The sequence below is a fragment of the Mus pahari genome, chromosome 10, assembly GCF_900095145.1.
Source record: "Mus pahari chromosome 10, PAHARI_EIJ_v1.1, whole genome shotgun sequence".
In the NCBI taxonomy this organism is placed as follows: domain Eukaryota; kingdom Metazoa; phylum Chordata; class Mammalia; order Rodentia; family Muridae; genus Mus; species Mus pahari.
Window position 1 is genome coordinate 112,316,163 of NC_034599.1, and position 25,230 is coordinate 112,341,392.

Here is a 25,230-nt window from a genome sequence, read left to right on the forward strand (position 1 = left end):
CTCTCTCTCTCACACACACACACACACACACACACACACACACTTTCACACACACCCTAACTGCCCTGATTTTCATGGGTTTACTGACTGGGCCTTGCTTTCACTCTGGGGCTGAACTGTTGCTGTCCCATTGTCTTCTCCTGGTGTCCCTCACTGCTCTTTAGCCTGTTATGTTAAGGATGGGCTTGAGTGCTGATTGACAGCTCTGAGCCTGTAGGTGGAGCTGGCCCTGCTGGGAGGGAGACCTGATTAGACAGGTTTTGGAGCCAGTTAGGGTCTGCTAAGGAGGGTCTTCTGGTCTGTATGTTGATAGGCTGGGTCCTGGAAGCCGCAGATGGGCGAGTGGTGAGGGCCTGTGTTTGGCATGCCCCCTTTTCAGCGTGACTCAGGCCTGAAGGAGCCTGCTCCTTTCTGCCCAGTTCTGTTTTATGCCTCTAGGAATCAGCTTGGCTCTGTGGGTTTGGAGCAGGGCAACCTGCATCGGAGGCCTGACTGCGCTAATGAACCCACCTTCTGCCTTTTCACACCATTGTTACAGTGACATCTGGTATCATAGAGTGCCAAGTCTTGGATGCTTCTGTGGTGGGAATCACACTGCCCAGCTTTGTCCACAGCCAGTTGAGGGCTCGGCGTGGTCAGTTCCCACTTCTCCGTCTGCTCTACAGCCAGCTCCGAGTCTTCCTTTCTGTAGCTTCTTTTATTCCTCGAGGCTTATGCTTTAGAACACTTCCCTCTGCAGAGGAATCAGGACATGCTTACAACCCTTGGTCCTCACCTGGAAGGCGCTCTAGTGTTCTTCAGGAATCACAGGGCCGGCTCAGGGCCCTGGGCCTCACCCTGTGCCGTGAAATGGCAGTGCCAGGGACTTGTTTATGAAGTCTGGTCTGGAGGTGACATGAGATGTCTTGGCTTCCTCCTGTCACTTTGGAAAGTGTTCTTGGACTGTCTGAAGCATTTATAGTGGAAGAGCTGATAGGCCCCCATGGAATGCTAGGAAAAGTATAGTGAGCTCCCCCACCGCGTAGCCAGGGAGCTGCGTGTGCAGGGATGGGAGGGAAGAGTGCGGACACCAGAGGCACGTGCCTCCGCCAGGCTCAGGTACCCATCCTGGGCTGCAGGTGTGGTCCAGCGGAGCACTTCCAGCTCTTCCAGAGGACCCACACTCTGTTCCCAGCACCCACATCTGGTGGCTCTCAAACTCCTGTATCTCCAGCCCCAGGGGATCTGATGCCTATGCCTGATGCCTCCATGGCACCTGCAAACACAGGGGGTAAGAATTGCTCATCCCTGCAGGCTTGCCCATTCCTGGGACTTAGAGATTCGGGTGGATTAAGTAGATGTGAAATTGAGGTTAGGGTCCTCCTGTCTTCAGGCTTCCTTGGCGTCTTTCCTTTTGTGAGGGCGTTTATGAAGGCGTGTAGCCTGTGGCTGACAGAACAACTAGATAGTGGAATTCCTCTCAGCCAGGAGGAAAGGGGAGGGGAGTGGGGGCAGATACACAGTTCCCTCTGAGACTTTATAACTACAGGCATGACCTGGAAGTTAGAAGTTCATGTTATCCTGTTCTGGAAGACTCTAAATCAGAAATTAAAGGTGTTCTAACTGGTATGGGGTTTGGCAGAAGCAAAAATGGTCATCTCTCTCTGGAAGGTGGCATTTCTATAGAAAAAACCCCATCTGAATATAAGCTCAATATCCAGAATTCACACTATGAGGAGAAGAAATCTGCCTGAGTGGAAGTCATCAGAAACAAACAAAGGGGGTAAAATTTAAAATTAGAGGAGGAGGGTGCTGGAAAGATCTGGCTAAGAGCATACACTGCTTTTGTGGGGGTCCAGAGATCAGTGCCCGGCACCCACGTGGCAGCTCATGATCACCTGCGGTCCCGGGGTGGGGAGTCCAATGCCTCTGGCCTCAGTCCCCTAGACTTGCCTGCCTGGTTGGTCTTTGCTACCTTGTGGGCTCTTTTTTACACCCCCCCCCACCCTGTCTCACCCCTATCACTAGATAGGAGAGAAAGCATAGAGGAGAGAGGTATTGAGATATTTTTTTTTTCTTCTCTTGAGCATGACTAGTAACAAACTGCAAACAATCCCCCTAAACAACCACCAACTCCACCTCACCTATTGGGGGCCCTAGCATTTATATACCCTCTGAAAAGTTTCAAGAGTTCCAAACAGCACACAATTGCAGAAACTATCTGCAGCTGGCAAAACCATGCCTCTGCTAGAGCACAGGGCAAAAGCCTGGGATAAAACTAAACACGTTTTATAATATTTCTGTGTTTTAAAAGAAGCCAGAATTCCAAAATTGTCACTACACACATGCACTCACACACACAAGTTGTATGCCTTTAATCCCAATATTTGGGGCAGACACAGGTGAATCTGAGTTAGAGGCTAGCCTGGTCTACAGAGCAAGTTCCAAGATAGGCAGGGCTATACAGAGAAACCCTGTCTCAGAACAAACAAACCAAAATAAAAAACAAAAAACAACAACAAAAAAAAAACTTTAAAAAGTAAGTTAGGTGGGAATTCGGAGATACCCAAAGAATAGAATGTAAAATTGACCCAGGATGATGATGACTGAGGAGATGGCCTAGTGGTCAGGGACATTTCTGCCTTTCCAGAGGACATGAGTTCTGTTCCTGGCACACATCAGTGCTAGGCATCAGAGCCTGGGTTTCAAGCATACTTTGCAAGTCTGCTACTGTTCTTGACAGGCAGAAGCAGGGTCTCTGAGTTCAAGGCCAGGTTGGTCTACATAGGGAGTTTCAGGACAGCCAGAGCTACAGAAAAAATGAAGTAGAAGAGATACACAGATTAGACGCAGTAAAAGGAAAAAAAACAGTGCTTTGGAAGGGAGATCTTAAGGAATTACCAAGTGACAAACTAGGACAGTATGAAAGGGGGGTGGTGGGTGATGGCTGATTTCCACCCTTAGCTTGGTTAAGAAATCACCATCACGCAGGATGGTTTTGGTGGAGCCCCAAATGTCTATGGGGCAAGGCTTTCTAGTAAGCAGCAAGCAGGGAATACATGTGCAAACATCTAATTGGAAAGCTGCTGTGGCCCTTATCACAGTTGGCTGGTGCTGGGAATCAGATCACAAGCTTAGCTTCTGCTCCCCTCTGCGTTGGTGGTCGTTAGGCAGAGGGTGGGCTTGTAACCTGGGGTGCAGGTTTGTTGGGGGAATAACCTGGAGACACTGGTCTTGTTGGGGCTGTAGCCTGGAAACTGCTCTTGTTGGGGATTAGCCTAGAGACTAGAGCTAGGCTCAGGTTCTGTTGGGGGGCAACTTGGAAACTAGTGCTAGATAGCAGCAGCCTGTTAGTCTACCTAAGTTTAAACTTATGCCAGGTGCTCTAAAATGGAGCCTGAATGTAAAAGCTTTGGCGTCTCACTGGTGGCCTTAAGGTTTGATTGCTCAGCCCTGCTTGCAGCCCGTGCCTCTGTGCCTCCTGAAGCACCCCAGCAAGCAAGCAGCCTTGAGCTCCTGCCCCTGCTGATCGATCCATCGATGTTGCTGGTCACTTCACATTTCTGCCCTCAGATTCCTTCCTCCCCATAGATGCTGAGCCAAAATAAATCCCAAGAAAGGGAGCTAATATACCGAGTCCCAAGATCGCATTATAGCAGCAAAAAAGCGGCCTCGGCTGTGTAAACCACAGATAATGTTTTAGAGATGCATGCAGACAGCAAAAATATTGAATACTGAGTATAATCTGTTAACAGTTTATTCTCATGCGGGTTCCATATTAATGAAAATTGAAAGGTGATGGAGTTAATCCAGACGCCTCAGGGAGAGGTGGTGGAAAGGCAGATTAACGCAGACATAGAGTCTCAGGTACACTTCAGACTGGCTAATGCTAGGATAGAAGGGAACCTGAGCTTCCAGGTCACGGGTGGTGATCCGTGTTGCTCAGTGGTTAGCTTGCGTGAAGTGCTGTGTTTGATCAGACAGAACTGCAGGAAAGAAAAGAAAACAGAACAAATGGAGATTGGAATAGAGAAAATACAGATTTAATCATGAATGTGTTAGTACTCATCTCTGGTTTTAAGGAAGCATTAGATTGAACTGTAGAAAGTTCACGTGGGTAGAAAGCTTTAAAATGAAAGCAGGGAGGAAAAGATAAATTGGGAAAACACCACAAGAAATGTTCTAGGCAAGTTAGTACCAGATAGACCCACTCACCTCCTCCACAGACAGGGTTTCTCTGTGCAGCCCTGGCTGTTCTGGAACTCAGATTCTGCCTGTCTCTGCTTCCCAAGTGCTGGAGTGTCAGGACTGAAGGCGTGCGCCGCCACCCCCTGGCTTTTTGACAGCATGAACAGAAATGGTTACTATGCAGCAATACCCATAAGCATAGACTTCCCTCAGCATAAGGAGAAGCTACCTGGCCAGCAAGTGGGAAGGCTGGCCGGTGTTCCCAGGGGAGCTCGGCTGAGGGCGTGACCCGGGGGGCTGCTCTCGGAAACTGGGTCAACTGTTTTGGAGAAGGATTTGGCAGAATGCACTGAGTCAAAGCTGCTTAGACCCAGCATCTCCAGGATGGGAGGAAATGCTTACCAAGGCTGTAAAGAAGCTTCATGCGTGATGGCTTAGCTCACAGGACAGCTGTACATAACCTGTACATAACCTGAGGGTCCAACCGGTGAACCAGGTGAGGTCACACTGGGCAGTCCCAGGGCTCTAAAACATGGAACTTCAGGGTGTGGCCTGCAAAGAGCCTGAACCTCTGCTTCACTTAGTTCTGTCATCTGTGAAGGGATTCACTCGGTGTTCTCCATCATATAGTGCCTGGGGTGTGACAAGTGGGTGTTAGTCTAGGTGACATAAATACAGGTGAGGCCAAAAAGCAGAATTAAACTGGTTTGGTTCTCTGGAGTAAGGATTTTTTTTTGGGGGGGGGGGGGAAGGGTCGAGACAGGGTTTCTCTGTGTATCCCTGGCTGTCCTGGAACTCACTTTGTTGACCAGGCTGGCCTCAACTTAGAAATCCGCCTGCCTCTGTCTCCTGAGTGCTGGGATTAAAGGCCTGCACCACCACGCCCGGCCTCTGGAGTAAGGATTTAAAAGAAACTTGTTTTATTGTATTGGTATTTTGCATGAATGTGCATGTACACCGTGTATGCATTGCCCCTGGAACTAGAGTTACAGGTGGTTGTGAGCCACCACATGGATGCTGGGAACCAAAGCCATTTGTTTTCAACCAAAGCATAAGTTCTTGTAACCCCACTGTGAAGGATTCTAAGATAAACTGTAGGTACTTGGCGGGCTCTTTCCTGCCAGTCTGCCAATATGGGTTCATGCATATGTGCTGTGTGTGTGTGTGTGTGCATGCGTGAGTGTGTGTGTGTGTGAGTGTGTGAGTGTGTGTGAGAGAGAGATGCTCCAGCCTTGCCCACCCTTTCTCTCTGTAGCCACCCTGGTTGTGGTCCTGGGGACTGATGGAAATGCAGCTGTATAGGGTTCTCTCAAGTTGGATGGGTGGGGAGGCAGGGCCAGTTGGGGAGACTCCTGACCTGGCTGCTAGGCTGTGGGCGGGAGGCCTTCATCTATTAAAGGGCTCTGTGGCCTTGTGGTTGGAATTTTGCCATATGCTATAAATAGCCAGTGTGAGAGTGTGAAGAAATGGAGCCAGGGAGAGAGAGGAAACAGGAGGCCCCCTGGGTCTCCTGCTGGCCGTGGCCTGGGTGTGGTGTGGGAAGGGTGTGGAATGTCACATGGGATGCAGAGCTGCGGGGCAGGGTTGGTATGGGGCCTGGACTGGAAGGATCAGCACAACCCTAGGAGGCAGGTGCTGTCAGTCACCTCTCAGAGAGTGGCTAGGTGACTTGCCCCAGGCACACAGCTGTGAGGCATCCGCAGTCTGGCCAGCTCAGAGCTGCTCTGCAGGGTCGGCAGTGGGCAGGTCTGGGAGGTCGGTGGCTCCAGTGGCTCCAGTGAGCTGTTGGGTCCTCCCTGGTGCCTTCATGTGGACTTCTCAGGCTTCTCCACTGGGACCCTGTGGTCGTGCCAGAGGGCTGGTGCCTGGCACGAAGTCTTGGGTTCCATCCTCGGCATCATGTTGAAGCCATCCCTCCTTCTTGTCCCCTCTGCCCATAGTCTGTCCACGCCATCTGTTACGTAGGAACTCATTCTGTGCTCAGCAGCTCAGGGTCAGTCTTGCAGGCCTGTGGGGGAAGCTGGGCATCTGGGAAGCAATTGCAGAGGGCATTAGGAGTGTTCGTGCTACACATGCTTTGGCTTCTTCCTGGGGACTCCGGATGGGGAGAAGGAGCTGTGTCCTCCCTGGACTGGGTGCTTCACTTAGCTCAACTACCCACTCCCGCCACAAGTAGCCAGGGCTTGTAGACCCTCTAGGTGCCACCCTGGCTCCTGGCACTTGCTCGGGCGTTGTTTTCTGGCTTATACTCTTCCCTTAGAGTCTCACCCACAGCCTAAAGCCCTGTGCTGGTTGGGAGAAGCCAGTGCACACCCTGTCTGAGCCCCACTCTGTGTACCGAGACCCTTCTGGGCCAGGCTGAGTTCTGGCCACCTGGCAGGTTGTCACCGCAAGTGTCAGGGCCTAGGCCAACATGACCTGGCATGGCTAGGGCTGAGGCTGGGTTCTGCCATTCTGACAGGGTAACATTTTGACCTTTCGGGTCCTTCCTGGAGCCTTAAGATTGGCATCTTGCCCAAGGCTGGGCCTCCCTGGAAGGAGCTTTTGCCTACTGTGGTGAGATGTTGTGAGTGTGGCTCAGATCTGCTGTCTTGAGGGTTCCTCTTCCTGAACAGCCAGTCAGGATCCTCCTGTCTGCACTGGGCCCTGGGAAACCAAGCAGTGTTAGCAGTTAGCACCCTGCCAACCTTGGGTCAGGTGGGAGCCCCTTCCCCGAGGCCCCCTGGCCTCAGGTGGGTTACTGGGTGCCCGTGGGTTGAGGTGCAGCAAGGCTAAGTCAGCGAGGTAATGAATGCCACACCCCCTCGTGGGGATGTCCCATGAGGAAACAAGATACCTTTGGGATTTGTGTACTCTTTCCCGTCTGATATCCAAAAGGTTCATGGGGTCATAGTGGGGCAAAACGGGGGCACGCGCAGGGGTGGGAGTAGGGTAAATGAGGCTTATTGGTGGGGTTGATGAGAAGGGTAGAGTTGGTGGACGAAGCTGTGATGAGTGTTTGAATGTGTTCAACCTTCTGGATGGAGTTCATCTCATCTGGATGAGAGGCTAGATCTGTAAGAGTGGATGAGAGGGGGCTGGTGAGATGGCTCAGTGGGTAAAAGCACCCGACTGCTCTTCCGAAGGTCCTGAGTTCAAATCCCAGCAACCACATGGTGGCTCATAACCACCTGTAACAAGATCTGATGCCCTCTTCTGGAGTATCTGAAGACAGCTACAGTGTACNACCTGTAACAAGATCTGATGCCCTCTTCTGGAGTATCTGAAGACAGCTACAGTGTACTTACATAGAATAAATAAATAAATCTAAAAAAAAAAAAAAAAAAAGAGTGGATGAGAGGATGAGGATGGATCTGTAAGAGTGGACGGGGCCTACCTGTGCGTGTGCAGCAGACCCAGCTTAGCCCTCCTGCCTGAGAAAAGTGACCCTTGGTGACCCTGGGAGCTTCCCCTTTTCCTGTAAACTTAGCTGTTCTCCAGTACCTGGTGAACACAGGTGAGAAAGGGGGCAGGAAGGTCCCACCTACAGGCTGGTGTGGGCAGGGAATGGAGGGACACTAGCCTGGTCTTCATAAGAGGTCTCCAGGATTCATTACAAGTCACCACGCCGTGCTCAGCTTCTCTCCTCTCTGGGGCGCAGGTTCCGGGCGAGGGGAGGCTGAGACTCGGGAGTGTATCTACTACAACGCCAACTGGGAGCTGGAGCGCACCAACCAGAGCGGCCTGGAGCGCTGTGAGGGGGAACAGGACAAGCGGCTGCACTGCTACGCCTCGTGGCGCAACAGCTCGGGCACCATCGAGCTGGTGAAAAAGGGCTGCTGGCTAGATGACTTCAATTGCTACGACAGGTACACGGGGGTGGGGGGGACGTTTCCCCTGTCATAGCCCCGCTACCGCAGTAGCCCCGCTGCTCTTGGCCACCCACTGATCTCAGGGTATCTTCGGGCACTACCCAGAATCCCAAGCCCCTGTTCTGGTGTTTGCTCTCCTCAGCTCAGGCAGCATTACAATGCCTGCCTGTCCCTCTCAGCCTTGAGTCACACTCTTCAAGGGACGAGGGTTCACCCCACCTGCTAATGTTTCTGAAGCCGCGCTGCCTGGGGGCAGGGGCCGGGGATGCCATCCCTGCCCCGGAGTTGGTAACGGGGACTCTGGGCCTTCAGACAGGAGTGTGTGGCCACTGAGGAGAACCCCCAGGTTTACTTCTGCTGCTGTGAAGGCAACTTCTGCAACGAGCGCTTCACCCACCTGCCGGAGCCTGGGGGCCCAGAAGGTGAGGGGCCTGTGGGAAGAGGGTCTGAGTGTGGCACTCTGGAGCCAGTGGGGAGTATTAGAGAGGGCGGGCTGTGTGACACAGGGCTCCATGTGTCCCCCAGTCACGTACGAGCCACCCCCGACAGCCCCCACCCTGCTCACGGTGCTGGCCTATTCGCTGCTGCCCATCGGAGGCCTCTCTCTCATCGTCCTGCTGGCCTTCTGGATGTATCGACATCGAAAGCCTCCCTACGGCCACGTGGACATCCATGAGGTGAGACAGTGCCAGCATTGGGCGGGGAGAAGGGACGGCTGTGCGGACTCCTTTAAGACCTTGTCTTTCCAGGACCCGGGGCCTCCACCCCCCTCCCCTCTGGTGGGCCTGAAGCCACTACAGTTGCTGGAGATCAAGGCTCGGGGCCGCTTCGGCTGCGTCTGGAAGGCTCAGCTCATGAACGACTTTGTGGCTGTGAAGATCTTCCCACTTCAGGTGAGCTTTTGGGGGTCTGCAGGCCGTCTTCTCTCACTGTGGTGCAAGCTGGAGTGTCTTCCATGTGGGGCAGTTGTCCAGGATTCTGAAGTCCATCAGAGGATCAGGGTCAGACACTGCCAGACTTTGACCCATGTTGGTTTTGGGTTTTGCCATTACTTCCATGTTGTGTATGCAGTTTGCATGTTTTATGTACGCACAGTTCTATGTGTGGAGGCCAGAGAATGATTTCCTTTATTGAACTTCTTTTTATTTTTTTGGAGACAGGATTTGAGTGTGAGTTCAGGCTGGCCTAGAACTTGTCATATAGACCAGGCTGGCCTTGAACTCACAAAAGTCTACCTGCCTCCACCTCCCAAATGCTGGAATTAAAGGTGTGTACCACCATACCTGGCTCTCTACTTTTTACAGTTCTTTATTTTTATTTCTTTTTAGTGAAAATATTTTTTATGTGTACAGGTGTTTTGCCCGCATGTATCTATGTGTACTGCATGCATGCCTGGTGCCTGTGGAAGCCAGCAGGGAGTATTGGGTCCTTGAGACTGGAGTTTCAGGCAGTTGTGAGCCACCATCCATGTGCTGGGAATTGAACCCGGGTGCTCGGGAAGAGCGGCAGTGCTCTTAACTTCAGAGCCACTTCTCTAGCCCCTACGTTTTAAAGATTTTGAGACAAGGCCTCTCTCTTAGCCTGGAACTCACTGGTTTGGTTGACGAGTTGGCAAACAAGTCCCAGGGATTCCCCCATCTCCACCCCTTCCTGCTTCCAGCATTGGGGTTACACTCCACTGTGTCCAGGGACTGGGAACCCTCATGCTTGCCCAGCAGGCACCTAACCTCTAGAGCATCCCCTGGGTCCCTGAGTTTGGGTTTTGCATTATGATCTACTCAGGCTTCTGACACCGGGCGGCCATGTAGTGAGGTGCCCAGGGTGCTTAGCAAGTCAAGCATTTGCTGGATGATACTGGCTGGTCACCTCCCTCAGCATTTGTAAATCAGGGCACTGTTGTCAGCTTCCCCAAAGATTGCTATTGGCCTGGTTCTCTAATTGTGTCTTTTGATGCTGAGGCTAGGAAACCAGGGGTTAGGGATGGAAGTAGGGTGTGTTGGGGTGGCTATGAGCGTGGCAGGGCTAAGCTGCCTCCCTGCCTCAGGACAAGCAGTCGTGGCAGAGTGAACGGGAGATCTTCAGCACACCCGGCATGAGGCACGAAAACCTGTTGCAGTTCATTGCTGCCGAGAAACGAGGCTCCAACCTGGAGGTGGAGCTGTGGCTCATCACAGCCTTCCACGACAAGGTGAGCCACACCCCAGACAGATCCCAGGGTGAGATAGATGGGTCCCAGTGGTGGTTTTGTGATGAGCTGACCCGTGTCAGCTGCATCTCCCACCTAGATCACTTTTATAGCAAGAATCTCCACGCCACCCATTCTGTGCATTTGCACTGCGCAGACATTCCTGCTGGTCCTGGGTTGGGTTGCATGCTGTTCTGCATTTGGAGTCTGCTGCCTTCTCTTAGGGCTCCCTCACGGATTACCTCAAGGGGAACATCATCACGTGGAATGAACTGTGCCATGTGGCGGAGACGATGTCACGAGGCCTCTCGTACCTGCATGAGGATGTGCCGTGGTGTCGCGGCGAAGGCCACAAGCCTTCTATTGCCCACAGGTACCTGATTAGGGAGCCCCTCTGCAGGTGGGCTGCAGTTGTGTGTCAGAGCAAACCTGGCCTCCCTGTGCACTGGAGATAGTTTCCAGGCCAGTGTTCTTGTGCCCTCTGCTGGACACAGGAGAGAGTGCAGACTCTGTTACTCTAGAGAACTTCAAATTCTCAGATTGTGGTCAAGAACCTTTTGTATCCCCTTGAAAGGACTCTACATACCTAGTCTTTGTAAGTTATGTTTGCTGATGCCTGCTGGTACAGAACACACGTGTTTTTATGTGTCATTGTGATAACATTAGCTGTCCACTGTCCCCTGGGGAAAAAGGCAAATGATAGGTGATTACCTCCCAGAGCGCTGATTAGGATCTTGGGATTTCTGAGCCACACCTTTGTTCCTTCGGTTGGTTTGGTTTTTGTTTTTTTCTAGTCGAGGCAGGGTTGAGCACCTGCACCCACTCCAGTGCTATCCTGCCCGTGTGGCTTTAGCAGCTGATTCTAAATTCTCGTTCACATTCCAAAGATTGTAAAATTGCAGAGGACGTGTGCGCATGCCCTGTGAGAAACTATTGGCTGGCTTTTAGTACTGTGGTATAGGGTCTGCCCAGCTGCCAGACAGAGCCTCCCAGGCTGTTTTATCTCCTGCCCCACAGAGGTGGGGATGGCAGTCACGGACTCTAGTGCTTGGAGAGCCATGGTGGGAGGAGCATCATGATCAGTCATCTCAAGGCGGGCTAGGTCTCGATCCTGTGTGTCAGTTGGCGCTGGTCTCCACAGGGACTTCAAAAGCAAGAATGTACTGCTGAAGAGCGACCTTACCGCGGTGCTGGCTGACTTCGGCCTGGCTGTTCGGTTTGAGCCAGGGAAGCCTCCAGGGGATACCCATGGACAGGTGAGGAACCTGGGCAGTGGGAGGAGGCGCTGGGACAGCTGGTGCTCTGTGCTCAGCCGGAGTGATTGCAGAGCTACCTGGGGACTTAGACTCACCAAGAGAGAAGAGAAACCAAGGCCTGGAGGTCGGTGAGGCTTCCTCCAGCCAGACTAGCAATTTGGGCTTCAGCAGTTTCTCCTTGTATTTCAGTCTTTCTCTTTCTGTTGTAATTATATTTTTATATTTATATGTGTGTGTGTGTGTGTGTGTGTGTGTGTGTGAGTGTGATCAGTGTTTTTTCCCCTATCATGTGGGTTCCTTGGACTGAACTTGGGGTTGTGTGGCTTGACAACAAGCACGTCCTACTGAAGAACCTGCTTGCCTTCATTTGTAGTTATTAAGTGAGATTAAAATAAAAGGCCATGAAAATTAAGCCAGCAATCATCCTAGGAGAGTCTCCCTGTGGGTTAAACATGTTCTGGACCTTTTGTTTCAGCCTTTTGATTTCTGCTTGTTTACTTAGCGTGTGTACTCCTGTTTTCACATGAGAGGCATGTCTGGGAATGGAGGCCTGAGGTAGCCACTGAGCATCGCCCTTGATCACCTAAAACCTTGTTGATTAGTACTGGGTCCTTTGCTTGGACCCAGATCTCACCAGTTCGTCTAACCGGCTTTCTCTGGGGACTCCATTGCTGTCTCCCCTGTGCTGGTGTTGCAGGCAGGCTACATTTATGTGGATATCTAAACTTTCATCTTCACACTTGAGTAACAGGTTCCTTAGGAGCTGAGCCATCTCTTCATCTCCCCCTTGTCTGTTAGAGGGTCTGTCTCTGTGTCGTTCAGATTGGTCTGGAACTTTTGGTTCTCCTGCCTCAGCCTTCTGAGTGTCTGGCTTTGCTTTAGGTACCATCAGAGTCAATGCCTCAGAGTAGCCTGTTTGGGATGTCCTAGGGCCTGCGGAGCTATGTGATAAGCACTGCCTCCAGCTCCTGGTGTCATTACAGTTATCAGCTGGAATCTTTGCTCCGCCTCAAACGGGATGGAGCTGGGCTTTGGCTGCGAGGATTCCTGCTTAGAATTCCACTCTTACCCAACCTGGTGCACGTCGCTTCTCCCAGCTGAGTGTGATTTTGAGTGTAGCTGGTCTCTGGAGATCCTGTCCTTTGTCTGCCTGTAGGTTGGCACCAGACGGTACATGGCCCCCGAGGTGCTGGAAGGAGCCATCAACTTCCAGAGAGACGCCTTCCTGCGTATTGACATGTACGCCATGGGCCTGGTGCTGTGGGAGCTCGTCTCTCGGTGCAAGGCTGCAGACGGTGAGTGGTGTGACGGCTCTGGCCACCCTGGGTTGGGGCCTTGGAGCTGGGCTTCGGGTGATGCCATCAGCCCTTCATCACCCAGGGCCTGTTGATGAGTACATGCTGCCCTTCGAGGAGGAGATTGGCCAACACCCTTCACTGGAGGAGCTTCAGGAGGTGGTTGTCCACAAGAAGATGAGGCCCACGATTAAGGATCACTGGCTGAAACACCCGGTGAGGGGGCTGGGTTCAGGAATCTACAGGGCGGTGTGAAGGGGACCTGCCTCATAAGGCAAAGCCTAGGAACGAGGAGGGAACGCTGCTGTGTTCCTGGGACTCTGGGGACATATCTCATGCTGTGGGGAATAAGGTAGGTCCTCACCTCTTTCTTGTCCCCATTGTGGCTCAACACAGAAACGTAGGGCAAATTTTTGTGTTTGGGCTTTGTGTTTATTTGACTTGAGTCCCAGTGTCCCAGGATGAGCAGCTGCATCTGCCTGTGGGGAGCGGGAGTTCCTTTTCCTGTGGTGAAGTTTAGTGAACATTCTCCTGGGCTGGGAGGAGAGGGGTCTCAGAGGCTGCAGTTTACAGCCTGCTAATTTACCTGTGATGGCTGTGACAGGGCCGCAGGCCCTTCCTGATCCTCTAACACAGACCCTCTGGCTGCCTTCATTAGGTAGCCCTAACAAGGGTTCTTTCCTCCCTCGCTCTCCGGCAGGGCCTGGCCCAGCTCTGTGTGACCATCGAGGAGTGCTGGGACCATGACGCAGAGGCTCGCCTTTCTGCAGGCTGTGTGGAGGAGCGGGTATCCCTGATCAGGAGGTCGGTCAACGGCACTACCTCGGACTGTCTCGTCTCTCTGGTGACCTCTGTCACCAACGTGGACCTGCTCCCTAAAGAGTCCAGCATCTAAGCCCGGGACACGTAGCATCTCTCCAGACTCAGTGGATCTGAAGAAGAAAAAAAAAAAATGGAAAAAAAAAAGTTGTGTTTTGTTTTGGAAATCCCATAAAACCAACAAACACATAAAATGCAGCTGCTATTTTACCTTGACTTTTATTATTATTATAATTATTATAATTATTATTAATATTATTTTTGGATTGGATCAGTTTTTACCAGCATATTGTTCTACTGTATCGCAAACAGCGGACACGTCAGCAGGCGTTGTGGTGCTGAGCTGTGAACGCAGAAGCGGCGCCATGCTGAAGAGCCTCAGCCACCTCCTGTCCCTCGGGATCCATCTCCCCCTCGCTTTCTCTGTCGTCTCAGAACCTGTAACACAAAGAAACTCCTGTCTTAGGAGACTCAATGCTGCAGCTCTCCACTAGAGGAGCCTTTGAAGACGGTTACACGGACACACCCTTCCTCCGGAGAGGGTCTCCCCACCCCCACCCCGTTATTTCGCATTTCTCCCATTTCAGGCCGTGAGCTTAAGAAATGCGGAAGTGTCTTTGTCCTCGCGGGTGTAATGGGTGTCGTCCTGACCCAGCCTGAGAACTGAGATCAGGAGGGCGGTCTAGTCGGAAGCCGGAAGGGAGGCCGAGGCTTCTGGGTAGGGTGCGGAGCGGAGCTACACTGGACTTGGGCACATTTGGAGCAACACCCTTGGCTATGGAGGCTACTTTCTCAGGTAACAAGGGATCGAGGGCAAGGACCTTGTGGAGGCCAAGCAGTAATAATAGCAAGCACAGGATATGGAGAAGGCCCAAGAGCAAGGGCCAGGCTGCCCCACCTGTCCGGTTTCTTCTTGGCCGTGGGAGAAGACGCTGTCTTGCTCCTGTTAGGACCAGGTGAGGGCGTGACAGTTCAGTGGACATTCTTCATTATATATGGCGCTGTAGATCTCTTTCATGGAGGGAATACCGAGCTGCAGTTTCCTTCTGGCATCGGGAAGATGCCTGTGGCCAACCCTGCACAGCGTGGATGGGCCAGAGGATCTCTGGTGGGGACCTTGCCAGCCTGCAGCTCTGGCGTGGCCCCATGCAGTGCGGCATTACCGAGTCCTCTGAGGCTCACGGGCGCGGCTTTCTCCAGACCCTTTTAAAGTGGTGCATATTCTAAAACTGTGTCTCTCTTACGCCATAACCTCGCTCCAGGCGGTGAATGTTCCTAATGCTGCTGTTAGACATTGGATTTTTTTTTTTTTTTTAATTTATGAAACATGCTAAAGTTTTTTTTTTTTTTTTTCAGACAGAACACACACATCCACATATATACACATGCTTTGCTGTGTGGCTTCCGAGGTTTAAATTTTAAAAAGTAAAAGAAGTAACTTCACGACCACAGATCACCTCAAACCAGAAATACCTCAGAATTTTCTACTTGTGTATGTTTTATTAATTATATATTTTGTTAGTTGTGTTGTCTTGTAGGAAGTATATTTTAATGTAAGTTGACTTTTATGACAAGAAAGTTTAAAAGAAATAGAGAAAAAGAAAAAAAGTTTGTGTCTTCTAGTCAGTACCACCATCTTTGTTTGATAAAAGCGCCCTTGTAAATAACTGGCATCAGCTGTAGGTTGGCTGTCTGGGTTTAGACGGGCATTCACTCTGGTCTAGACTGTATCATTAAAGCAGACCATCTCTTGACCTTGAGGGTCGATAGGCCACTTCCTCCCGGATTGCTTAGAGATCCATCGGGTAGCACTTGGAACAACACGCCCACTTTAACTTGGCGGTAGCACGGCCCTCAGACCCACCGGAGGTAACAGTATGTGACATTCAGTTCTTTCAGCAGCAGGTGAATTCTGTCCGGCCAGTAACTGCGCCGTGATGTCTGGGAGGGCACGGTTCACAGCTGGGCAGCCGCTCCCTCGGCGTGTTGTGTGTGGTGCCTGGGTCAGCCCTGGGCTTGTTCTTCTTTGTGGGTGTTTGTGCACAGGGTGCTGAGGAAAGCCAGCTGGCTTCCCTTCCTCTCAGACTTGGTCTGTTTCCGTGGGTCAGCGTGGGCTGGCCGAGGAGTTGGGGGATGTGGACTCTGTCTCTCTCTAAGCTGTCTGTCCCTCCCTCCCCATCTGATTTTGTGCTATGGTATTTTCTTGTCTCAGAATGCTTTCCACTGGTTAACAAGTCTTAGAGCAGTTGCTTTCTTTTCCACTTGTTTCTTTAAGGAGCTTTAACTATTTATTGAAAAGTGCCATATATCTCCTTTCTCTAGCTTTCTCCTTAGGCGGTGGGACACCCCTACTTCTAACCCTTCACAAACCAACCACTAAGGAATGTCGCTCTTTCGCTGCAGGAGTGACCCAGTCACCAGTCACATGCCGTGCCAAACACTAAGCCCAGCTCCCTGTGTGGTCTTGGAACCCTGGGTGGCTTTTCTCCTTGTGTTGCTGGTTGTCAGAAGCACCCTGGCCTGGCTGAGCTCTGGTGTGGGACATCCCAGTGAGCCCTGTGTCCAGCCCCGGCAGTGTCCTTGTCAGACCTCTTGTCAGAATGGATTGATTGTCAAGGCGGTTCCTGTTTGGTGTGGCCAGGAAAGCAGGGGAGTTTGGGTGCTGGTGTCTTTGAATAGGGGCTGTAGACTGCCTCTTGCCTTCAGGTAATACACCCAGCTGCTCATAGCTGGAAGGTGGGTGATAGTCCAGGGTGTGGCCCGGAAGCTTAACTTCCTTCCTCCCTCCCTTCTTTTCCTTCTAGTTTCCTTCTTGTGCCCAGTTGAGTCCTGGGACCTCTGCTGCACACTTTCCAGAGATTTTGCATCTATTCCCCTCTCCCTTAAGATTTCTGGAAGACCAAGGAGAAAGTCCCTCTGTGTGGGCAAGGATGAGACATGTCAGGGGAGAGAAACAGCTAGGGGTGCTTCTTCCTTCCTTCACTCCAAACAGGGTCTCATGACTACGGGCCTTGGCAGAGCATGTTCTGGTTGATACCTGTGACAGCGAAAAGTCACCTGTTGAGGGAAATGTCTGTGAGTCAGAGAAAGAAGAAGCAAGTGAAGGCAAGGTTGCTGAGTTGTACACCCTCACCACCAAGGTTGCCAAGGAAGGCTATCTGTCAACAGTCGTGAGCATCTGGACTAGCATGGGCTACCCTGTGCTGGCCTGGGACCATGGACACCAGATGCAGGGGGAAGCGTGGACCTTCTGCTCATACATCCATAGGAAAGGGCAGATCCCTTTCTCATCACTGGGCTACCAGGCCTGCTGGGCCTTCCTGACCAGGCTTGCGCTTCTAGCAAGGTGTGTGATCCTGTCTGCTCTGGTCTTCATCCCTGGCATTGACCGTGCCCTTGACTCTCTGTCTTGCTACTCTACCCTACTCTGCCCTAGGGCTTAGGCTCTGTGAAGGATTTTTCTTGGTGGCCAGCCTACATAGGTCTTTAAGGGTTGCCGTGTGCTCTTCAGCTAAGAGAGCCTGTCATATGGCATTTCCTATGCTCAGCCACTGAGGCAAAGAAGTGACTGTCTCATCTAGAGCTGGAGGGCCAGATGGTTCTCTCACATACAGAATTTTACCTTTGTAGTGTGTGAAGTTCCTGGTACATCCTGGTGGGTAGAAGAATGTCCTCTTTGTTTTTCCTAAATAACTAATACAGTAAAAGCTTATTGTACTATAAGTTGAATTCCTGCCATTGTTCTTAGGACATGGTTCATTAGATGAGTCCCTGAATCTGAGGAGTTTTCAGGTTGCTCAGCTTGGTCTCCAGCATCAGCTATTGCATCTTTTTGGGCTTTTGGAGACACAGCTTTGGAAGTGATCAAGACTGGTCCACATTTCAGGCAGGACTTGTAGAGGACAGCTTACCCAAAAGTGTGGTGTGCCCTCACTGACAGGAAACCACCAGGAAGGGATGGTGTCCCAGGGATCCTTTCCTTTCCGGACCTGGTGACATGGCTTTTCCTTCATCCCTGGCTGTCTGTAAAGGCTAAATTGAGAAGTACTCGGCAGCTGGCTTGTCCAGCCTAGTGATGAGGTTAAATCTCAGCTAACATCATGTTAGATAAGTAGGTCCAGTAACTCAGCTGGTGGGCTTTTTAGAATCTAGATGCTAAACTCTCCGTGCATTCAAGATTAAATACCTAGTTCTTTACACACAGTTCTGGGTAGTTGACTCGTAGCCAGCAGCCTTCCTGTGACTGTACCCCAGACCTTCAGAAAGACGTTGAGGAAAGTGCTTTTTTGAGATACTGATTTAGTTTTATAGGAAAAAGAAACTGAAGGTCAAAACACTCCCTTGGGAATCAACTAGTTGGTTCAACCATATGAAAAAAGAAAGAAAGAAGGAAAGAGAGTTTAAGAGGCACATGACCTGTCGTATCAGTAAGTATGCCCAAGTTCTTTTGTGGGATCCTTGGGATGGTGCTATTTGGACCTATCTGCGATTACTGTGAACTACTGCTGACAGTTTGCAGAGGGATCAGGAATGCCTGCATCTGCCTGCGCCACCCCCACCCCACCCCCAAACCATGCTGGCAACTTCCAGGTGTGAAGGAAGCAAGACTGCCCTCCTGGTGCTCTGTGGAGCTCCTTAGTGCCCAGACCAACACCATTTCCCCATCCACAGCGGCACCGGGCCATGATTTCCCCAAGAATGAAAGTTCATGTTCCTCAGATGCCGGTGAGGGGTAGTGGGCTCTGCACTGACCTCTTGCCCTCCAGGTCGGTATCTACACTGCTTAGGCTGAGTTAGTGTGTGCAGCCATATGGGTGCGTGTGGTAATCTATTCAGATGGGTGTTCCGAACACCTTCGGAGGACAGTTACTGCATTCAGTTGTAGACTTTGTGCTTTTGAGTTTACAGTTGGGGGAAGTGTGACCCATGAGTTTTTTCAGGCACGTGAAGGTGGGGTTTTGTGAATGAATAAGCGTTGCCTCAAGTCCTGGGGCGCCCACCCTGCATGGGCCCATTCCGGCTCCTGGTCACTTTACACCAGTGTTGTTAGATAGTGTTGTAAATAAGAGTAAGTTATATAACAGACACCACTTGAAATTTTACTTTAAGAAGTCTATAGCTCCACACATATATTTAGTTATATCTCTTGACAGATTGCCTCCACACAGTATGGAGATTGTTTTATACAACAGATTATTTTTATAAACTAGTGATTCGAAGTGAGGATGCGTCTGTAATCTAAGCCAATGAGCTTTACTGTCAGGATTATGTGCACACTGGAGCCAAGTGCTGGGAGCTTAGCTTAGTGTATGCATAGCTTCCAGCACACACTGGCAGCCTGGAGTTGGCTTACGGGTCCCTCTTTGGCAGTGGTATCTCTGTCCTGCTTCCTGCCTGTGAAATGACAGCGGCCAGGCCAGGCAAGGGGCCTGGAGTTGGTTCAACCTGCTGAACAAAGGGTTCTGAGGTTGAAAGTTCGTCAGCTCCCTCCGTAGAAAGTAGTCCCTCGAGTTAAGGAGCCGGAGGACAGAAGCCGCGTGCCCCCGCTCCTAGAGAAAGATTCGGGCTATAGGAACCATTGAAATGGGGATTGGTGGCCAAGTTCCACTAACCAGAACTATCTAGGACCAAACTGAGCAATCCTTTGGAAATGGCGGGGCACATGGATGTCATGGTGGAAATAAGTGGAGAGTTGCTGAGCAAGTTTTGCCCCTTTCGGTCAGGGTCATCCCAGAGGCTTCGTTCTGCTCTGTCAAGTCAATCAGGAACCAATGGAGGAAGCTCAGAGCCCCAGACTCCTGGCAGGGTATCTTTCCAGTTCCTGCAGAGAGATCCTGTAAAGGCCAAGCCAGCCATGGCCAGATCTGAGGTGCAACTAAAGGCCTGTTCCTGCATCCTGCCTGCTGGCTCCAGCCTGCTGCTACAGAACTACACTGGATGGGGCGGCCCTGCTCAGAGATCCTTGATGTGTCAGTCCAAACCAGCTGTGCTCTCTATTCACCCTGGCTGTTTTACGTGCTGTTCCTCTCTACCTGGGATCTGGATTCCAGATCCAGCTGCATCCTTGGAGCCCCACCCCCACCCCCAACACATACACACAACTTTTGTTCCCCATAAAAGAACACTTCTGTGCTTCGCAGCCGCCTGTCTTGGAATGTAATTCTGTTGTGCCTTTGTTTTCTGTCACTCGCCCCTCAAAAGCAACTGCTGTAAGCTTTTTTCTAATTTGTCTTTTCTAGCCCCACCCCTTTCCCCAGGCTCCCTTTTTCCAGCCCTAATTTCTGGATGCACTTGTGTGATCCAGATACTTTAAGAACCAGTTACCTCAGATCTGATGTGGAACAATGTCACCATCTGTCCCTCTTGATCCTGCCGACTCTTACCATACATGCAGGAGGCCATCTGAGTGCAGACACTGACTTGTTTTAAGCAAAACTCTTCCCAAGTATGGAACCAGGGGCTTCTGGCAAGCCTGTCCTGGCACTGTGGCGGGACTGGTTGGGAGTGTCATCCGAACGGTGCTTCCTGTGCGGTCAGTATTCTCATAGTCTAGAGAGACAGAGCAACCTAACTGGCTGGTCTTGCATGCAAATCAGCTCCAAAGATGAGCTCTTCCTAACACATTTCCAGTCGCTAGAGCTCAGACGTAGAACATTCCTTCAAACGGCAGGGTAGAAGCCCCCATCCACTGCCACAGTGCATTCTGGGAAGATGTCAGTAGTATATATTGCTGTGGGATTAGGCCTTGTGGGATATGGCTGCTTGTCATTTTGATGTATTTTAAATAAATAAATATATATATATATTTTTAAAGAGCCTTTTTTACCAGTTCAAAAGCTTAATTAACCAGCTGTCACCACATCTGAATTTTTGACTCTGGGGCATCGACGGCAGGCAGAGACTGAAAGTGGTAACTCAGCTATGAGTTGCCTGCCCTGGGCTGTCCTGCTGACCGTGGGACACCAGGGTCAGCGTGTTCCCGGTGGGTTTCAACTCAGCCCTCTGGGTGTTTGATCTTTGCCCCACTTAGCGGACTTAGTCCTTGTAAGTGCTTTAGCCCAAGTGGGTTTTCCCAGAGCACTGCCATGAGTTAAGTGTATGAGTTTAGCCAAATAATTTCTCCACTGGGAAAGCACTATCATGGAAATTTTACCTGCTTCAGAAGAGACCAGAGTAGGAAAGACTAGTTACTGAGGCCGTCTGGGAGCAAGCAGTTGTCACGTGCGGGTAGGAGATCTCATCTGAAAAGCTAGGTCCACCAGCAGGGGTGCAGTTGTTAAAATGCCAGTGGCTTGCTTTCCCATGTCCCCCAACCTACCCCCGAATTCTGTAAATGATGGTACTGGAGAACCGCAGGGAGGGTACCACAGATGAGAGACACGCTTCTAGATTTCAGTTCATGCCACAGATGCACACGATGATGTTTTCAACTGTACGAGAGAAATCTGCTTACGAACCTGATGTCCCAGTGATGGCGTCAGAGGCCACATTTTTCACACGTTACTATCTCTCCACATTTGTCCTCGAATCTGAGTCGCATTATTCAGTACTGTAACGTTAACTTGCGTCGAGTTTGATGTCGATTCCTGTGAAGAGCTTTTGGCACGTGAAAGACAGTGAGTTACAAAACACAGCAAAGCACGGAATTTTTTGCAGGGACAATTTTGGAACCAACAAAAGTCACTTTTTAGTTACCATCTTATGTATCAGTTTTACCAGCTATTTCTAAATTTGTACATTATTTGGAAGGGAAACCTTAAAGCTTGTGTAACTTAGTGGAAATGTGTGTGTCGCCCTTAGGATGGGTAGCTAAGTCTCACTAAGCTGTGTTATCTAACTTGTATATATGAATTGTAATTAAGAGTTTGGATTCACCTGTTTCTCATGGTTTAAAAATGACAAGTCATTGCGAAGTCTGGAGATATGACTAGTCTATGATTTCAAGCTGTTAGAAGTGAGGAAGCTCTCTGAAATGCTAAAACTAAGATTCTAGTTTTAGGCTCAAATTCGATTAAGTACTGTTTGTATGCAAGAGTATGTGAGGTGCAAATGTAGTGGGGTACTTCTCACCCTTGTAGCTGTAAAATAAACATTTTGTAGAACAGAAAATAGCTTGTACTACTGAATTAACAAGTTATACTAAAGTATCATTTCTTTAAAAAAAAAAATATATATATATATACACACACACACACAGAGTTAAGCTTGTTGCTGTTACCCTGTCTGGATTTGAAAATTGTGCTGATTTATATAACACATACACACACACACACACACACACACACACACCCCTATAATGGCCTGAAGCAGACATACCTGTAACTACAGTTGCAAACTGCAAACATTTTGGAGAGAACACTGTACCATAGCTCATTCATTGCGTGGCTCTTTGCTCCTTTTTCCTGTGGTCATTTTAGAAACGAGTGTCAAGTTTGAAATTAGATCTGCTAAGTTGGGGTTCTGCTGCTGAATTCTGCACTGGGTCCCCAAACCGATGTGAATGTAGTTTTTGCCCCTGTGTGAAGGAGCAGCCACAGCCCCAACAGAATAGGAGGAAAAGTCTAGAAGTATCTCAAGGTTTATCTTTTTGTATATGAAAATAAATAATAATAAATAAAATAATCTTGTCTGCATTTTTTTTAATTTGTGAATATTTCTTCATATGTGTATCTATGCCATCTATGTGTGGATGTCCATAGAGGCCAAAACTGATGATCAGATCCTCGAGCTGGAGTTACAGGTAGTGGTGAACTGACCTATGGGTGCTGGGAATTGAACTTGGGTCCTCTGGAAGAGTAGCAAGTGTCCTTAACCACTGAGCCATCTCTCTAGACCCTATTTAAGATCTATCTTTCTTGGTTTTGTTTGTTTTGAGGCAAGGTTTCTCTTTATAGCTCTAGATGTCCTGGAACTAGGCTGGCCTCAGACTTACAGAGATCCGCCTGCCTCTGCCTCGGGTGCTGGGATTAAAGGCGTGTGCCACTACCTCCCAGCTTCAGTTTTTATGTTTAAATTCTGTGGGTGGTGGGTACTTGCACATGAGTGCCGTGAGAGGAGGTGTCAGATTTCCTGGGACTGGAGTTACAGGTAGTCATAACTTCCCAACATGAGTGCTGGGAACGGAACTTGGATTCTCTGGAGGAGCAATAAGTGCTCCTTACTGAGCCATTGCTAATTACACAGGCTGGTTCTGGTCAGCCTGGGCTCTTGTTTGAGTTACATGTAGACCACTGTCTTGTGGGGCTAAGCACCATTCTCCACTTCTTCCATCTAGGCTAGTGAGATGATTCTAGGCTGATTAAAGATACTACACAAGCTGGAGAACCTGAATTTGGTCCCTTGAACCTACATAAAGGTGTAAGGGGAGGAACTTTATACTTAACCGTCAGCTGGTGGCAGGCTGTATATCCTGGTAATCCTGGCACTTGGAAAATGGAGTCGAGATGACCAGGGGCTCAAGGTCATCTAAATGGACTATTTTTGTGACTGAGGGTAAGTTCTTGAAAGATGGGTGGATGTTTTCTGAAAGCACCCGGAACCCCACCTCAGGCTATGCTGTGCCTTGCAGTCCTGCTGAGCAGGATTCTTGTGAGTGGATCCGAGAGAAACTGGGATTCAGTTTTGTTTCACAGGTGACCTCGGCCATGCATGGCACAGAAGACAGCTTGGCAAATCAGCCTGCTGCTCTCTGCAAGGTCTCTTAGGACCTATGACTAATTTGTTTAAGTGAGAAGTGTTTTTTGCATCAGATTTCTGTATGCGTGGATGCCTTTTAACTCATCCTTTATCAAGCACCTGCTAGAAAGCTTTTAAGTGGCTCTGGACAACAGTCCAGTTGTGCAAAATTTGGCCCTTTTTGTAGACTAGGCTGGCCTTGAACTCAGATCCATTTGCTTCTGCCACCCAAGTGTTGGGATTAAAGAAGTGGGCAACCACACCAACAAATATAAGCCCACGTGGGAGTTAGGGCCCATGACTTGCTAAAGAATGATATCCTAGACTTACAGTATGCCGAGTCGAAGAACATTTATTGAACCAATTCCTTCATGCAGGGGCCCAGTTCCGTTGGGATGGAAGGACCCCGACTGAATTTGAAGATTCAGTTTTAAAGCCAAAATGAGTAACATTAGGGAGGGTTAGGTGATCTGTGACATGATTGGTAGGTTCTATCTCTGAGGGTCTGGGTGATGCTATGATTAGTTAGGGTCTCAATTCAAGCACACTTCATGCCATGGAGGGGTAGCTTTTGATCTCTTAGCTGCAAGTTTGCCTAACGATTCTTTTGCAAGCTGGGGAGGGGTCCCTTTTACATAAGCCTGGTTGTCCCAGTAACTGACTTGCCCAATTCTGGGAAGTAGAAACTCAGGGCTGGTCTCCTGAACTGCTTGCTGGTTTGCAGCCTGTCATGCAGTCAGCCTGGCTCAGGCCAATGCTCTTTTTTTATGGGAAGCTGGAGACTGCTGCCAGGTGAAGACCCATTGATCTGAGTGGGAATCTATTAAACATGAATATTCTTTTTAAAAAGTAATTTACCATCTACAGAATGAGTTCCAGGACAGCCAGGGGTACACAGAGAAACCCTGTCTTGAAAAAAAAACAATCATAATAATAACAATTTACCTAATTTTAGTTTATGTGCATTGGTGTGAGGGTGTCAGAGTCATGAGCTACCACGTGGGTGCTGGGAATTGAACCCAGACCCTTTAGAAGAGCTGACAGTGCTCTTAACCACTGAGCCATTTCTCTGGCCCTTATGTTCTCCCTTTGTCAGTGGGCATTTGCCCATCAATTCTAAGACCAATTAGAGAGGCGCCATAAAGTGGCTAACATTTACAGTGTTACTTGACGGCATGCATCCCGTGTATACCGCCTTAGTCCTGAAATGAGTCCCTATTGTTTAAGATGACAATTTTAACTTCTTTTTTGAGACAGGGTCTTGCGATGTAGCTGAGACTCATTTGGAACTCACTATATAGTCTAAGCTTATATGGAACTCAGACATTCCTTCCTCAGCTTTGCTAGTGCTGGGACTACAGATCAGCTCCACCAAGCCCAATTATAGTTTATTACATCGACTTATTTATGTCTGGCTGTACATACCTGTGCATGTAGGATGGCAAGCACATGCCTGTGGCGGTTAGAGAACAGCTTTCAGGAGTCAGTCCCCTTCTTCCACCAGGTAGGTTCCAGGACTGAACAGGTGTCAGTTTTGGTGGCAAGCACCCTTACTGGATCTTGCTTGTCTAGGCACAAATTAAAAGAGGAAACATGGACTAACACACCTGACTAGTTTGGTAGGGATTTAAACTTCTGAGCTCTGGTCCACAGTCTCTGGCTACCACTCAGTACTGTTTTTCCAGGAAACTCGATAGGCGGTACAAACACTGATGTGTATTTTGACTTTGAAGCCAGGTGTCCCAAACAGTCCAATGGGGTACAGGTTTTGGAATCACACCGAGTTGGATCCCAGGTTAGGAGATCCTTGATGGATCATGAACAAGCATTTACTCACTATTAAATGAGACTAAAGGCAATTTCTTCAGAGGACAGTACACACACCATTAAATTGACAAGCAAGGACACTTAACCCATCCATCAGCTGGCCAGGACCAGGGATGGAGGTAGGCGTGCCTGCCCTGCTGGACACTAAGGGACGC

The 25,230-nt window shown here is 49.8% G+C and overlaps 1 protein-coding gene and 1 long non-coding RNA gene across 6 annotated transcripts in view; one reads left to right on the forward strand and one right to left on the reverse strand.

Annotated features, from left to right (window-relative positions):
• The window catches only part of Acvr2b (activin A receptor type 2B), a 30,478-nt gene extending 16,784 nt beyond the window's left edge, over window positions 1-13,694 (forward strand). For 2 of the 5 annotated variants that reach the window (XM_021206047.2, XM_029543048.1), the window contains exons 2-11: window positions 7,808-8,015; window positions 8,331-8,440; window positions 8,544-8,695; window positions 8,768-8,911; window positions 10,063-10,206; window positions 10,428-10,576; window positions 11,345-11,459; window positions 12,616-12,754; window positions 12,840-12,970; window positions 13,455-13,694. In XM_021206047.2, coding sequence (XP_021061706.1) covers window positions 7,808-8,015; window positions 8,331-8,440; window positions 8,544-8,695; window positions 8,768-8,911; window positions 10,063-10,206; window positions 10,428-10,576; window positions 11,345-11,459; window positions 12,616-12,754; window positions 12,840-12,970; window positions 13,455-13,649 — 1,487 coding nt within the window. In that variant the 3' untranslated portion in view covers window positions 13,650-13,694. Of the gene's footprint in view, window positions 1-7,807; window positions 8,016-8,330; window positions 8,441-8,543; window positions 8,912-10,062; window positions 10,207-10,427; window positions 10,577-11,344; window positions 11,460-12,615; window positions 12,755-12,839; window positions 12,971-13,454 lie in introns of all 5 variants that reach the window. The other 3 variants (XM_021206046.2, XM_029543047.1, XM_029543049.1) reach the window with 2 other exon arrangements.
• Window positions 13,695-20,383: 6,689 nt separating this feature from the next.
• On the reverse strand, window positions 20,384-25,221 carry LOC110327240. The gene is made up of 4 exons (XR_002380820.2): window positions 25,086-25,221; window positions 24,674-24,816; window positions 21,890-21,975; window positions 20,384-21,169 (listed from the first exon to the last, which is right to left on the reverse strand). It is a non-coding gene; the product is annotated as an uncharacterized LOC110327240 (long non-coding RNA).
• Between the last annotated feature and the right edge of the window lie 9 nt (window positions 25,222-25,230).